The following is a 17,989-nucleotide window of genomic DNA, read 5'->3' as shown; positions in this document are numbered from 1 at the left end:
CACAATATACCATTCTTTTATCAAACATATAATCATAAGCTTTAACTTGTTTAACTGTTTTAAGTTGATGATCTTTTCCTGTTTTTATATTATTATATTTTACAGTTTCATATTTTTCATTTTCATCAGTAACGATTTTTATTTTTTTATCTAATGTAATCTTTTTTTCAACTTCAGCATTTAATCTAAAACCTTTACAACAGCTAACTAGTTTTTCTGTATCTAGTTTCATAGAATAATCTTTTGGACCAGCAGATATAAATTGTTTTATATGATTAGCGTTATGTTTTGAAACAATTTCATCTGTTAAATCTCCTAATTTATTTCCCATCATACTTTCTATCTTTTTACAAGCTTCAGAACCATCATCATTATAAATACAAGAATCTGTATCCATGTATAAAACTCTTTCTTGTAGAATATCCAATAGTTCGTATAATTTTAATCTAGCATGTGCTGTTGTAAACAAAGCTATATAAACATTTACACTTGGATTAGGTTTAGAGTATTCTTCTTTATTTTTATATTCTGTTAAAACAATATCTTCATCTAATATCATAGTACTTATATCTTTATATTTTTCATTAAATACTATTTTAGTTATATGTTCTAAAGTAAAACAATATTCTTTTTGTGTAAAATTATCTCTCATACCAAAATGTCCCCATAAATTATTTAAACATATTTTAGCTATAAATCTTAATCCTGAATTGTACTTAACTTTGTCAATATCTAGATCATAAGCAGTATTATCTATAATGTATTGTATTTTTGTTTTACATTCTTTATCGTTTATACAATCATTTTTACAATATTTAGGATCACATTTACATCCTGAAGCTTCTTGTTTATATTTCATAAACGTATCTACATAAAGTTTAAATATATCTGTAGATGTTTTTTCAAAATGTTCTAGTTCATATATTTTTTGTAATTCATAACCTTTTTCTATTGCTTTATCTATTTCTATTGTAGACCATGTACCTACTATAACTCTTTCCTCATCAGAATGTATACATTTTTCATTTTTAATATTTTTACATTCTTTACATCTTTTTATTTCATGTATTTTATCATGTTTATTTAAAGTAGGATCGCTTGACGCATCTATGTGTTTCCTATGGGGACATTTAAAAGATATTTTATTCATACATGTTCTACATAATCCAAAAAGTAATTTATGTGTATTATCACTAGTTGATTGTTTATAAGGTAAAACAGGGTGATACAATCCTTTAGGTGGTAATATTTTACATTTCATTATTCCGAAATAATTATTTTTTATATAATCATCTACAGAAATATCTGTATATGTAATAGGATGTCCTATAGGATATTTACAATATTTATTTACTGATGGATACAGAGAACAAAAATCTACATATCTACCTTTTAAATCAGAAAGATTATTGTATAATTGAATAGTTTCTGTTCTTCCTCCATAAAATGCATCTCTTTTATCAATAGGTTTTAAATGTGGATCAACTTCAGGATATTTTTGTTGATCAAACTCACATTCCCATATTGTATGAATTTTTACATTTGGTTTTAGATTATCTTTAATAATTTTAAGTCTTTCTTTAGTTTCATTATATAACTCTTTCATAGTTTTTTTATTTCTATCTTTTTTGCATATTTCTTCAGGACTATAACATTTTGGACATCCATGCCAATAACATCCAAAAAATTCATAAACATTACGCATTTTATTTTCTCTATCATAATAATAACCATCGACTTTATAACATTTCTTATTAATGAATAATTTCTTTTCACCTCCCCTTTTAGCATGTTGAATCATTATATTATATTTTAAAGAAATATACTCTAACCATTGTATTGATTTTTGTGAATGTACTTCTTTAATTGTCATCTTTTTGTGAATTCCAATTGTTTCATTTGTCAACATTAATGTTTTAAATATTTTTGTACAACATTGAGCAATTGTAATATATTGAAATGGATCGATACAATTATTGGTTATATTTAAAAATAATTTTCTATATAAGGTACAACCTTTGGCAAGAATTAAAACATCCAATAGACAATAATAAAATATTTCTTTATTGAATTTAAATTCTTTTTCTCTAACTTTATTATACCATTCATCAAATAATTCTTTATTTTTAATTGTCATAGTATTATAACCAAAATATTCTTTATCAGGATAAATTCCCTTATATTTTTGATTCTCTGTTGTATTAAAATAATGTGGAAAATAACCTTTGTTACCCACAAATCCAAATGTTTTTGGGAAAGCAGCTAATCCACATAATGTAAAATTTATAGAATCTATGAATCTTAAATTTATTCCTTTAATAACTATAAATGTTAATTTTAATCCTGAAGAAATAATACTATGTTCAATTTTATTTTTTATTATCCATCCTAAAATCGGTTGCATATCATAACCTTTTCCATAATGTGAAATAAAAGTGTAGTCTTTAAATTTGTCTCTTATGAAATATTTACAAAAGTTGTCTATTACAGAATTTCCTATAGGGGTTTCATATTCCCTAAAGGGAATTTTTTCTACATCACTAAAACAATCATCTATGTCTAATTCTAACAAGTTTAAATTATCAATATTAAAATCACATTTAAATATTTTTACATAGTTATTTTTAAAACAATAGATATGTTCTAAATCGTAAGCTATACAAAAATTCATTATATGTATTCCTGTTTCTTGATTTGCTTCAAAATCAAAATATATATATTTATTATTTTTTACTTGTTTTGGTACTGATGGTTTCATATAACATAAGTGTTCTTCATTACTTTCCGTGTATTTTTCATAACATATTAAACATATTTTTTCACCACATTTGTGATTTTTGCCTGTATATGTTTTGTTACATTTATCACAAATATGTTGTTTTCTGATAGTTGTTACTGTGTTATCTTTGCATGTATGTTGTTCAGTATAACCAATTAAACATACTTTACAAAACCTACGTTTAGCTAAAAATCCTGTTATATTTGTTATAGTGTCAAAGTGTTCATCATGATAATATAAATATATTTGTTCATTATATTCTTCATTACCATTATATACAATATATTCTGTACTATTTGATGTAAAAACAATTATCCTAATATTAAGATAATTTTCAAAAGCTTTTAAATCATCTAAATTATTACCTTCTTCTTTTATTTCTACTCCTGATTGTTCATGTAAATCTTCAGCAACTCTTTTTTGTAATGGTCTACCTTCATTGATATGTTTTAATTGAGAATCTGTAAAATCTTTTAATAACTTATTTGAAGCTAAAGAAGTTACAATTGCCCTTGATAAACATATTGTATCATCATTTTTTATTTGGATAATACTTCTTTTATTTGTGACATCTAATATTTTTAAAGCTTTACCTTTTCCTTTTCTATTAGGTATAACAGTAACTTCAAAAATAACTTCTTCTAAATTTAATTCTTCAGCACTATTTAATAATCTTTCCATTTGATCCATGAATAACTTTTTAACTGTATTATATGTTCTTATAGGCCAGCTTTTATGTTTAGTAATTATGATTTCATGAATAGGTACTATTTTAATTCTTCCATTAGGGTAATCTTTTATGGAATAGTCTACCATGTGTTCAAAAGCATTTGTAAATGTTTCTTGTTTTTCATCCTTTAGACTAATTTTATAATTAAATACATAAATACTTGCTTTATGTTTATATTCTTTTGTCAAAACAAGTTTATATGAATCTCCTCGCTTGGATAAAATTTTATCCTTTTTTGCCTCCATTTTTTAAGAAAACATTTTAGTTACTTAAAAATGTCTAAAACAAATCTAACAAATAAATTAGCAGATGAACTACATCATAGAGTTATAAAATCTTTTCCTAAAAGACGTGTTTATGTTAATTCAATAGATCAAACATGGGCAGTTGATTTGATAGATATACAACAATATTCAAAACAAAATAAACACTATAAATATTTATTAGCAGTTATAGATGTTTTTAGTAAATATGGTTGGTTGATTCCATTGAAAAATAAAACAGGAGTAGCAGTGAGTGAAGCATTTAAAACATTATTTAAAGAAAGAAAACCAATATATATTTGGTCAGATAAAGGATCCGAATTTTATAATCGACAAGTAAAAGAATTGTTAAAAGATAATAACATAAAGTTATATTCAACTGAGAATGAAGAAAAATCCAGTGTAGTGGAACGATGGATAGGAACAATGAAACAACATATGTATAAATACTTTACTGCTAATGAAACTTTAAAATATTATGATATATTAGATAAATTAGTTAAAAATTATAATAATACAGTACATTCTTCAATTAAAATGACACCTGTTCAAGCAAGTAAATTAAAAAATGAATTAACAGTGTATAAAAATTTATATCCAGAAAAGGAAGAGAAAATTAAAAAACCTAAATTTAAAGCAGGTACTAGAGTAAGAATAACAAAAAAGAAGGGTAAATTTGAAAAGGGTTATACTACTCGTTGGACTAAAGAAATATTTGTAATTGAAAAAGTTTTAAATACAATTCCTTTTACTTATAAAATAATTGATTTAAAAGGCGAAGAAATAACAGGTGCTTTCTATGAACAAGAATTAATGATGACTAAGTTTTAGATCTTTCTAAATGAAAGGTGTCACATGTGGAGCAGGGTCCGCTTACCCTTCCAGAGCACCTGAGATCACCCCGGTTTTTGGTGGGGTTCGTGTTTCTCAGTCTTTAGGTTTTTTTCTGTGTTGTATTTTGTGTTCTGTTGTTTGTCTGTTTGTCTGTTTCTTTTTTAGCCATGGCTTTGTCGATTTACTTTTTACTTATGAGATATAACGTCCCTTTGGTTTTTCGCTCCTCCTTTACTTACGGTTAATTTATTACCAAAACAATAATCAGTTTCAAAATTTTAATTTGAAAACAAAAGTGCAATGAATACATACAAATCAAACACTATAAACATAATATCACTGTTCAAAGTTAGAACTGTCACATCCACTAAAAGTTACCCGGTTATGCATAACCGTTTCTAAATATAGCATTGAGAAATAGTCATTCCTTATACGGAATATATACAAAGTTGTCCCAGCCACTGATCATGTATAATTACTCCTTATATGGAATAAGAAAATCAATATCACATATACTATATTAAAAACACAATTACAGATTGAGAAAGTTCTAAGTTTCTAAATATAGCATTTAAAAAAGTCACTCGGAAGCAGTCAGTGTAAGTGTATCGTCTTGCGATGATTGAAGAGTATTGGTGGTTGGTAGAACCACAGGTACTCTCCAGAATGCATTGAAATCTGGAATTTGTAGCATGATTTCAATTTCTTTTAGTTTTCTCAAAATGAAATTTAGAGGTAATCCCACATTTAAAAAATTAGGGTATCCGTGAAGAACCTTTGCGAGAGCACGTAGCTTCCTCGCGTGGTCATCGGAATACCCTGTCTTCTCTTTTAACCATGCAGACCAAGATTGTTGAATTCTTCCTTCTTTCCTTTCATTTTCCAGCCAGGCTTTGGTAAGATTTAAAAACTGTCCAAAATTAATATGAATTAAAAGTGTTTGAGCATCCTGCCGTTTTAAATTTCGTATCCCTTTATTTAATTTTTCCACAATGATCGTCTCACTCTCATTGTCAAAATGCAAATAACCGTCGCAGAATGTTTCTCTAGAAATTGTGCGGTTAATATCAGCAATGTTGTCTGTTAGATATTTGTGCAGTTCTAGGGGGGTCATTTTTTCCTTATTCACTTTTCCATAAACGTCACTAAGCCGTTGTTTAGGTTTTTTAGGAAGCTTCGGCATCTTTCCGGTTGGTCCATTTGAATCAATTTCGTTAACCAACAATCCCATATTGTGATAGTAAATTCTATAATCATTAATCAATTGTTTTTGGGTAACAGTCCATTGTTGTTCTGATTCCATATCTGCTTCACGTTCACACTGATTTGAAGGTAAAATTAATGTCTCACCACTGTTAATTTGAAACGAAAGACCGCACCAGTCTGCTATATGTTTACATGTGATGACAACATTGTCTAGGCAACATGTAAACATACTCTTGACAACCATGTAAATATTTCCAATGATTGATTTTGTCTATAGCACTTCACAAATGTAAAAAGCAATTTAAGTTGTAGTAGTATTGATCCGTTTTATTACTAGACTATATTGATAAAATTAATTAAAAAGGTTGGGGCGCACTGGGGAATCTTAAATCCCACAGAATTCTTTCTCTGCCTGTTATCCCGGTTTTTTTTGGGAGTAAGAAAATTTGGTGTTTTTGGGGTGTTTTTTTGCTTTGTTTTATATGAAAATTTAGGGCTCTTTTACTTGAAATGAGGGTAATTTTTTGGGGGTCAAATTTTTTTTTTTTTTGGAGGGGGGTGCTGGAGTCGTTCAAGTACTATACTACTCCCCTTAGGGGAAAAAATGAGTTTTATAAAAAACCCCAGGATTAAGGTTTTGGTGTGCTCTTTACAAAAATTTTTTTTTATTTTTTTTATGGGGGGTATAAATACAAAGTGTGTTTTTTTTTCTTCTTAATTTTGAAGTTAAAAATCACACAAAAATGTTGGTAAAATTTTTATTTTGGATGTAAAAAGGGTTTTTTTTCTTTAAAATGGGGGGTCAAAAATTGAAGATAATTTTTTTTTTTGTGGGGGGGGGCTAAAGGAGTGGTATATTGTGTACCGTGCGGCCTTCAACAATGAGCAAAGCTCATACCGCATAGTCAGCTATACAAGGCCCGATATGACAATGTAAAACAATTCAAACAATAAAACTAACGGTCTTATTTATATAAAAAGAATTGAACGAAAAACAAATATGTAACACATAAACAAACGACAACCGCTGAATTACAGGCTTCTGAATTGGGACAGGCACATACATAAATACTGTGGCGGAGTTAAACATGTTAAATGAAAATGCCTATAATTAAGTAATTACTTTAGTCACTAGTTTTTCTTTTGACTTCTGTGATTAACATAAACGTTAACAAGAAACATAATTATACATTATGTTATATTTCATTTTGTTGAACATGAATGAGGCTCCAATTAATTATTAACGTTCGTTGAATTGTTTAACAGGTTAAAATAAAGACAAAAGCGTTAACAATTATTCCGGAACCAGAAGCAGCATCTATATATTGTCAAGAATTTAAGAAAGGTCGAAATAAACTTTATGATACTCTATCTGACACACTCAAACAAGGAAGGAAACATATGGTGATTGACCTTGGAGGTATATAAAATCTGACAATGCTCGTTACGATGATACTCAATCAATTTGATACAAACTTTAAAAAGTGCAAGGTGGTATAAAATATCATTACCAAGAAAGTAATTAGAAATAGCCGTTTGGATCACACACAGAGATTGATGGTTGCCCAGTCTTTAGTTTTCTATGTTGTTTTTTGTGTACTGTTGTTTGTCCGTTTGTCTTTTTTTATTCTTTTTAGCCATGGCGTTGTAAGTTTATTTTCGACTTATTATTTATATCTTTTGACTCTCTTTTTAAGTATGCTAAATATTGTAAAGTGTCTAAATTTTGTAGTAGTTGTACAGTATTACAGAAAACAATTATGAAAAAACTTGATAATACAACCGTATAGCTCCTGCAGGATTTGAAGGAAACCCCGTTTTTCTGTCTTATCATTTATATACTTACAACGGAAAAGGGAATGTAAAAAGGACGTTTCCAATAACCAATTTTTCATCCAGAAATTTTTGCCATTTCTCCGGTCAAAGTTTTAAAAAAAATGTCAGAGGTTTGAACTATTTGGTTTTGTCCTAATATAGAGGGTTGCATATTTTGACCCATATCATCCACTATTCTGTACATAGAAGACTTTTTTTTATTTTTTCCTTCTAATTTAAAGAGTTTCAGTTCCATTGTTTAGTTTTGACTGGATATTTACCAGCAAAATGCACTGCTCTTGTGAAAATTGAAATCATACAAGATTTTTTTTGGAAGGATATGTAAAACTAAAAAAAATAGAAAAAAAACCGACGAAACAGAATAAATATTAGTACTTTATATTATCATTTTTTTTGGCATGCCACAAAACCAGGTTCAACCCACCATTTTTTCATAAAATGCCCTGTACCAAGTACTAAGGAAAATGGCCATTGTTACATTATAGTTCGTTTCTGTGTGTGTTACATTTCGGTGTTGTGTTTCTGTTGTATCGTAGTTTTCTTATATTTGATACGTTTCCCTCAGTTTTAGTTTGTAACCCGGATTTGTTTTTTTTCTATCGATTTATGAATTTTGAACAGCGGTATACAACTGTTGCCTTTATTTATGTATTAATCAACCAATTGTTATGCATCATGACGCCATAGATCAGTAGCGTAATTTAAAGTTTATATCCCTTTGGTATCATCTGTCAATAAGTTTAAAACACTCAAACATGCACTCATAATCTAAATAGGATGAGATATAACTTTTCTTAGCTTGATAGAGTCATTATTTTAATCTTGAGTACTAGTAATTGAATATGGAACAAAAACTTCATAACAAACTCATCGATATGGAAGGAAAATAAAAAAAAAGTGAAAGCCCATAAAAAACTGACCATATTTAATAACGGAACGAAAACAGCAGTCTTATTCCTGATGTGATACATATTCCGAAGTAAATCAAGTACAATAACATTGTATTCAAACACACATTACTCTCGAGTGCCGTTCCAATGTACTTTTATAAAATTCTCTATTGCCCAATTTAAAATTAATTTAATAACTAAGGTTCTAACTCTCTCGGACAAACTTCACCTTGTATGCTATTCTTTATCCTATGAAGATAATTTGGACTTTCGATTTTGAGTTATTTTTATTAACAAATTACTCAACAATGTAAAACAATAAAAGAAAACATTCTTCTGATCTTTTATCTATTAGGTAGAACTGCTGATATCACAGTCTTGAAACAACATTCGGATGGTTTACTAGAACATGTTATTCCACCATGTGGTGGTGCTTGGGGTGGGAATGCTGTTGATGATGCTTTTATTGGGTTTTTGGAAAATCTATTCAGTGAACAAGTAATGAAGAAGCTAAAAACATATTCTTTAGAGGACTACACGGCTTTAATACACGAATTTGAACTAAAGAAACGGTTAATTAAATTCGAAACTACTTCTGACATAGTTATAACACTGCCAATAGGTTTGTTAGAACTGACATTGAAATACTTTGGAGGAATAAATGCAGCTATCAAGAGATCCATCTATGGTGATTCCATTTACGCAATTGGTTCACAAAAATTGGGTATAAACCCACAACTGTTTAGAACACTTTTTATATCTACTATCGACGAATTGTTGAAATACATTGACAAACTTTTCAAGCATCCTGAAGTTTCAGACATACGACATATCGTTATGGTTGGAGGATTTTCAGAATGTGAACTTGTACAAGGAGCAATGAAAAATAAATTTCCTGAAAAGGAAATAATCATTCCTGAAGAAGCCGGTCTTGCAGTTCTTAGAGGTGCGGTGTTAAGCTGTCATCGGCCTAAACAAATGCGTTGGTAGGTTTTAAGTTGTTCTTCTGAAAATCAAAAACAATACTTAGTTTAGTAATCAAGTCAATCCAATTTTAGTAATCTTCTGATTATGTGAAAAAAAATGAGATAATTATGTGATCTCCAAACTGGAAGCAGTAAGGTTAACCAACAATGAAAGCTTCTCCCACTATGTATGCATCACCATTCATTTGAATCCATTAAAATGTCAAAATAGGGTTTAGGCCAAAAATCTATGGATCAGATGAGTATTTCGATAGAAATTAGTATCTATGACCGCACCGTGAACAAATATGTATTGTGTTGTCACACACAAAAGTTGTGTATGTTCACCAATTCGTTATAGTGAGCGTATACTATATTTGGTATAAAAACAAGGATATGGTATGATTGACATAGGACAAAGAACACCAAAGGTGAAATGAAGTGGGTAAAAGCAAATATAGGCAAACGTACGATCTTCAGCAAAAAGAAATTAATACCTAATATCCTACCTTCTTTATATTTGTCTGAGCAAACAAGTTTTACCAGAAGTAGAGTTTATATATGAATATAAAATTGGCTAATTTTGAAACTTAAATGGAATGAATTATGTGATGTACCACCTATAAAATTTCCAAGCTTATATTATTTCAAGGGTAGTCATGATGAAAGAAATAGTATTTTCCTTCAGTCTGTGGGATAAATGAAATTATATTCGTGTTGTGAAACCTAGCCCTGTGTGAAAGTTGCACAATGGGTGACACAAAGGGGGAATCTAAGGAAAATGTATGGGCGGTCTTCTACTTTCAAGATCATGCCATAGAGAGTCAAGTTATCATAGTATAACGGCATTTCACACATTGTCTTGAAATAAGAATGTCCTAAACATGTCATTTTGCATGTTATGGTTACCAATACGACATACAAAAATCAAATACAGTTTCGTTATGACATCTAGTAAATTTAAGTGTCCGAAACCTTATCTTTCTGTCCTTTCAGCTAGTTCCTTGAAAAATATTGACAAACTTATGATTATGATTATAATTATGATACAAATGAAATATATTATCTTTAGTGAAAAGAACTCCCTAGGTGCTGAATTTGTTTCTTTTGTATTTCCTTTACCATATTCCAACTATTTGTCTTTTGAGTTTTAATTTTCCTTCTAGTCCATGTAGTCGTATCACTCTGGACGTTACCCGGTATTGGTACTTCCGGATTCTGAATTTTAGGCTTGATGCGGTCCGTTGGCGGGTGTTTACGGAGATGCCATTCAGACTATACAGTGCTGTTTTCATTTTGATGTATTGCCACAAACACTGTAAATGTTTAGTAACAATAAAATTGAATAAAGTTAACCCTTCTATTTATATTTCATTTGATTTTTGTATACTACAACAACATTATATCTTAATAAACTTTTTTGTACTTTCATCTACACAAATATGTTTGTTGTTTTCGTTGACAGATTATTACAACTACAATAACTTTTGTTAGGTTTAAATTATTGTTTGAATATTTCTGTCAATAGCGTTGAATATATTTGATGTTAGTTAACACAGTTTTGTTTTCTAATGATTGGAACTACAATGGGTGCATGCTTGTTTTTGTTTTGTATAAGTGTTACAATTATATTTGTATTTGGTAAAATAAAGTACACTGAAAAGTTGCTTTTTTTAAATGCATATTCGAGAATCTGTCGAAATAAGTTGGGAGGGAGTATCGTATTTTTTCAGTCAAAATTCATACATGCTATCCCAAAGGAGTGGTTCTTGCAAATCAAATGCATTATTCGGCAATTGAAATATACCCCAACCAGGACAGATCATTAAATATCCAACCCTCTGTGTAACTAAGATCAACCAATGTCATTGTCAAACATTCTTATATTTAATAACAATTGGTTTTACAGGGAGTTCATTGAATCCCCGAAATTGTTTGTGGTGGCAATTGATTTTGGAACAACTTATTCAGGGTATGCGTTTTCAGCAAAGAGTTCGCCAAATGAAATTCAAACATGTCATTGGCAAGATAGCACATTATTATCCACTAAAGCTCCAACGTCAGTTCTTCTTGACAAAGAAAAGAAGTTTAAAGCTTTTGGATATAAGGCAGATGCAGAATATATTGAAAGCCTTGAAAATGAGGATTCTGATTCTGATGACGAGGAGACTGATATGGTTCATTATTTTAATCGATTTAAAATGATGTTACATAAACAGGTAGGCTTATAACTTTACGGGTGATTTTTACTTCCGCAAGTCTATACAAACTGTTGTAGGTACACTTAGTGACAATTGATGTTACATTTTGAATTAATCAACAGTCAAAAAAATTCACTATGAAATGCTACTTTAACCGTCTCTTTTATATCGTGATAGCTGCTCGCTTTGAGGGCGGAAGTTGTACCTAGTTTATAATAAACGAGTAAAACACTTCACTCGATCAGGATCATTCGTGCTTGTAAAGATGTATCAAATATCGGGATGTTAGAACGATTCTAACGCAAAAAAAGACTTTGGTTATATTTGTTTGTCCTTTTTGTGTTATAGCTCTTCATGTTTTCAATAAGCTTTGAATTTGCAAATAGTTTGGCTCATTTAAGAGACGTTGATTGTCGAAATGCACATCTGGTGCAGAAAAATAGAAACCGTTATTGTTATGCCTATTTATACGTAAACATCGCTCGTAAATCTAATATGTCAACTTAGTTATGTTTGAACATACTCCATTATTGTTTTGAAGTGCATTTTTTTTTATCACTTTCAATAAATCACTGTTCCTCTGAAAACTGCTCGTTTACTTTCTCCCTGGTCTTTTTTATTGGTATTTTACTTCCGATAACTTCGATTTAATAGAGATTTAAGAAACACACTTAACCTCTTCAATTTCAAAGTGCCATATTCCTCTAGAATGTAACAAAACAAAACCTTTACAGTCACCACAAAAGAACCAACAACAAAATGAAATAAAATAAGACTACAATAGATAAGGACAAATGAGCAACATTCTGTAACTGAGTCTTCATATTTCTTCAAAAAGACAAACAATGATAACTAAAATTTCAGAAACTGTAATTCAGGTCGTTTTAAGCCTTTTCTTCCCTTTCAGATAGTGAATGTAGCTACCACATTAAAAGACCAGAACGGAGTGCAAGTAAAAGCATTGGATGTGTTTTCTATTGCAATCAAATATCTCAAAGATCGCGCCGTAGAAAAGCTATTGCAATCACTGAAGAATGTGGAAAAAGATGACATACATTATGTGCTCACTGTTCCAGCCATATGGAACGATCAGGCAAAATTATTCATGAGAAAAGCTGCAGAAAAGGTGTGTATTTTTCTAAATGTCTATATATTTTAACACTAACTGTGGGAGAGCAATACTTCCATGCTTACGTTAGACTATCACTACTGGGTTTGTACTTATTATTATACCAGGGTCGTCGATATTACAAACTAACCTAAATAAACTCATCATCGATACTAGGATTGATTTTTCTTAATTTACGCCATACGCGCGTTTCGTCTACAAAAGACTTATCAGTAAAGCTGGAATAAAAAAATGTTAACTAGAGGGTATTAACATGCTTAAGAGCCTGTGTCGCTCACCTTGGTCAATTTGCATATTAAACAAAAGACACAGATAGATTAATGACAAAATTGCGTTTTGGTGATGGTGATGTGTTTGTTAATCTTACTTTAGTGAACATTATTGCTACTTACAATTATCTCTATCATAATGAACTTGGCCCATTAGTTACAGAGGAAAATAGTTTGTTAAAATTTACAAAATTTATGAAAATTGTTAAAAATTGACTGTCTAGGGCAATAACTCCTTAAGGGGGGCAACTAACAATTTTGGTCATGTGACTTGTTTGTAGATCTTACTTTGCTGAACATTATTGCTGTTTACAGTTTATCTCTATCTATAATAATTTTCAAGTAAAAACCAAAAACGGCAAAATTTCCTTAAAAATCACCAATTCAGGGGCAGCAACCCAAAAACTGGTTGTCCGATTCATCTGAAAATTTGAGGGCAGATAGATCTTGACTTGATAAAGAATTAAACCTGGTGTCCCATTTGCTCTAAATGCTTTGGTTTCAGAGTTATAAGCCAAAATCTACATTTACCCCAATGCTCTATTTTTAGTCATGGTGGCCATCTTGGTGGGTTGGCTGGGTCACCCCACACTTTTTTTTAAACTAGATACCTCAATGATGATTGTGGCCAAGTTTGGGTTAATTTGGGCCGAGTAGTTTCAGAGTAGAAGATTTTTGTAAAAGATAATAAAAATTTACGAAAAATTGGAAAAAAATGACTATAAAGGGTAATAACTCCTTAAGGGGTCAATTGACCATTTTGGTCACGTTGATTTATTTGTAGATCTTACTTTACTAAACATTATTGCTGTTTACAGTTTAGCTCTATCTATAATAATATTCAAGATAATAATCAAAAACGGCAATATTTCCTTAAAATTGCCAATTCAGGGGCAGCAACCCAACAATCAGTTGTCCGATTCGTCTGACAATTTCAGGACAGATAGATCTTGACTTGATAAACAATTTAATATTGACAATATAAGCCAAAAACTACATTTTACCCGTATGTTATATTTTTAGCCATGGCGGCCATCTTGATTGGTTGGCCAGGTAACCGGACACATTTCATTTTAACTAGATACCCTAATAATGATTGTGGCCAAGTTTGGGTAAATTTGGCCTTTTAGGCCAGGTGAGCTAGAAACCAAAGAAAATACGAAGTTGAAGGGCATTGAGGACCAAAAAATCCAAAACAGCTTTAGTATTTCAAAAATTTAAAGTTATGTTAAGTTAATTTATAATTATGAGCATATCAATGAACACTTAAGTCAACACATAAGTGCTGACTACTGGGATGGTGATACCTTCAGGGAATGAAAACTCCACCAGCAGTGGCATCGACCTAGTGGTTGTAAATACTCATCATAGATACCAGGATTGAATTTTCTAAACGTTTACTAAATGTTATTATCGGTACAAGGCCTAGACATCATTCGTAAATATAAATCAATATGCAGACAACACATTTCTTTCAATCAGTCCAATTGATTTCTGGAGCTGGCTGGTTATTAACTGATAGAAGTCTTTTTTGAATGTATGGCAGTCATTTTGTTAAGTTTTTTTTTTTGTTATCCATTCTAACATTATACTCGGACTTTTTAAACTGAGTTTTATTGTGAGTATTGCTAGATGTTTGTTAAATCTATATTGGCTACAAATATATGTAGACTTATTTCGTTCAATCAGTCCAATTGAGATTTGGAGCTCCCTTGTTATTAACTACTAGTAGCTATATAATCATTTGTTAATGAATATAGCATTGTAGTTTTGTTTAGTATTTTCTATAATATTACACAAAATTTACAGTTAAGCTTAGAAGAACGACACTTATTGTATCTTCAGTGGTGCTGTGGGACATCGAAGAGCAAGTTAATCAAAAAAAAAAGAAGTAAAAAAATCAAACCCAAAAAGGAGCGTATTTGAACGAGGCAGATAATCAATTAGTTCAAAATGATCTTATAATTTCATAAACGCAAATCGCAGTCAAAACAATTACCGACATCGAAATCGTGTCTCAAAACACTTGCAGATATTACAACTTTATATACAAGAATAGCGGTCTGATTGAAGAATTTACCGAACGTGGCCTATTCCACATGTTTTGCCTTATCTTGAATCACACAGAGGAGAGTGACAACTGGCATAAGATACAATCTCCATATGTGGTTTGCTCTCCACTTACCATGCTGACCATAATACTTTGTTTATCCAATAGGGTGGAACAAGAATTTGTGGATTGCTGAACTATTTTATTTTAACCCACTGTATTATTTTTAGGCAGGAATAAAGGGATACGATTTGACAATAGCTTTGGAACCAGAAACAGCTTCAATCTTTTGCCAGGAATTGCGGACAAACAGGGATAACTATACAAGTAAAACCTTTTCAGAAACAATCAAACATGGCACAAAATATCTAGTGCTAGATTTAGGAGGTTTGTTGAAAATCATATCATAATTTATTTATTTATAAGTAAATGTTATCATATTCATACAAACAATTAACTAAAACAAATACTTGGATTTCATGATTGAATCAATTTTAATAATACTATTCATTAAAATTACTCTTGTTTGTATTTAGGTTTACCATAACATTTATGTAAATATTCGAGTGTTTAGACATCAAAATTTATTGTATTAGGAATCACTTTGTTTTTTTGTTTATGTTCTACAAATTATTCAGAAAAATCGTTAAAATTAAAGTTTTGTTCAATTACCTTAATTATTTCCAGTGCATAATTATCTATATAGTAAAATTAAGTGAGATCTTTGTCTAACAATTGAAATATGTTGGTGGTTAGGGTTAATCTAAAAATAACTTTATAAAGTTCCATATTTTCAAAAAAATAAATGCTTTTACGGAGATACACCACCTGCATGGTCAAAATTATTATAAACAATCCAAAATAATTTTACTAATTTCCCTTTGATTCCTTCTTGTTTGCTATATATCCGTGTTTGTAGTCGTTTGTAAAATTTCAATGGAATCTACCTGGAATTTTCCTACTTAGTAATTTAGCCGAAAAAAAGGACGTTGACCCTATCTTTTCTTTTGATATTCTCAAACCCTTTTCTTAAAGCTATTTTTGCAATTTATTTTACAATTCTCTCATTTTTTATTTTTTTTTCCAATAACAAAATGGTGTATTTCCCTGTATAATCCATACAAATGTGCCATTTTGCCGCAAACTGTAGCTTGAGGAAATGCACAGTGACCTATCAATTTTTTTTTAAACATATATCAATATATTCTAAGTTTTGGCAAAGTGTGAACTAATTCTATCATTTTTATTTTAGACTCCCATACCACCTTAATCTGTCTTTTGACAAGTTATACTGCCAAAAGGTAAGATAGCAAAAATACCGAACTCAGAGGAAAATCCAAAACAAAAAGTCGGTTAAATTGTCATTATATCTTAACTTTTCAGGTGGTACAGCTGACATAACAGTTCACGAACGTCTACCAGATGGTTCATTAGAAGAGGTGCTTCCACCAAGTGGAGGAAACTGGGGTGGAACAGCTGTTGATGATGCTTATATAGAACTTCTCAACTCCGTTTTCACTAAGAAAGTCATCAAAGAACTTAAATCAGATGAATTGGAGGACTACACTAGTCTCTGCTTCCAATTTGAAGTTAAAAAGCGTTCGGTTACGTCAGACCTGAGTACTGATATAGTTATTTCATTACCTTTTTCTTTGGTTAAGAAAACAGAAAAACACTATAAATCAGTGCAGTCTTCTATCATGCGGTCACCTTACAAAGATTCAGTTTATTTTACTGCACCTCAAAAACTTCATGTCAATCCTGAAGTATTTCGAAAACTTTTTAAACCAACTATAGATGCCTTAATCAAACATATAGAAAAACTCCTTAAGGATCCAAAAATCTCTGATCTGCGTCATATTATAATGGTAGGAGGATTTTCAGAATGTGAGCTTGTTCAAAAAGCAATGAAGAAAACATTTCCAAATAGAAAAATCATTATTCCTGACGATGCTGGCATGGCAGTCTTAAAAGGTGCGGTTTTATTTGGACACCAACCAAGGAAAATTAGTAAACGTATATTGAGAAAGACGTATGGAATTCAAACTTCGACAGAATGGGATCCAAGTCTTCATCACAAGACAAAAAAGGAACTTATTGATGGAGTCTACCATTGCAAAGATATATTCCATAAATTTGCTGAGAAAGGTGAAAAAGTTGAAGAAGGACATTCTCATAGACAGATATTTCGGGTGTTAAATACTGAAAAAAGAACCATAGAGCGTACAGTTTTCATATCAGATGACACAAATCCAATATATGTCACTGATCTTAGTTGTCAACGCCTTGGGAACCTCATTATCCCAATTCCACCACTCAAAAAGGATGAGATACTTGAAATTGAAGAAACATTAATGTTTGGTGGAACTGAAATTCTATTCAGGGCAAGGAATATGAAAACAGGCGATATTTTTGAAAATCAGTTTGAGTTGTTTTAGTGATGTGATTGTAACAATATACTCTTTTACTAACATTTTTTATGATTTCAATTACAAAACTCCAATTAAGGAGGATGTTTACTGACAATGTATCCAGTGCTGGTGTTAAATATTTCACATTTTTGTAATCAATTTCTCATTTGTAAAGCTCAAATGTTAAGAAAAATTTACAAAAAATCTGATGGAACCATATCTATAATTGAAAACAATGTTAAAGGTTAAAAAAAGTCTGAAAGAGTTTCTGTTTCTTTGCAATTGACCTATACTCCACATATACTTTTAAAATAATCCTTCTACTTCAAACCAGACTGATATCTCATTAAATAAGTGAAAAGATGAAATAGTATATACCTCTATGTAGAAATACATTATAATTTTATTACATTTGAAAGGACAAAC

General features: G+C 30.3%; 1 protein-coding gene across 1 annotated transcript in view; it reads left to right on the top strand.

Annotated features, from left to right (window-relative positions):
- The window catches only part of LOC139486577 (heat shock 70 kDa protein 12A-like), a 36,725-nt gene extending 18,905 nt beyond the window's left edge, over positions 1-17,820 (top strand). Inside the window, exons 4-9 of the mRNA XM_071271498.1 lie at positions 7,079-7,232; positions 8,894-9,524; positions 11,413-11,722; positions 12,612-12,830; positions 15,383-15,539; positions 16,536-17,820. Coding sequence (XP_071127599.1) covers positions 7,079-7,232; positions 8,894-9,524; positions 11,413-11,722; positions 12,612-12,830; positions 15,383-15,539; positions 16,536-17,590 — 2,526 coding nt within the window. The 3' untranslated portion in view covers positions 17,591-17,820. The remainder of the gene's footprint in view (positions 1-7,078; positions 7,233-8,893; positions 9,525-11,412; positions 11,723-12,611; positions 12,831-15,382; positions 15,540-16,535) is intronic.
- Positions 17,821-17,989: the final 169 nt, after the last annotated feature.

Source organism: Mytilus edulis, chromosome 8, assembly GCF_963676685.1.
Source record: "Mytilus edulis chromosome 8, xbMytEdul2.2, whole genome shotgun sequence".
NCBI lineage: Eukaryota > Metazoa > Mollusca > Bivalvia > Mytilida > Mytilidae > Mytilus > Mytilus edulis.
Note: the sequence above shows the minus strand (reverse complement) of the source record. Positions and strands in the feature narration are given on the sequence as shown.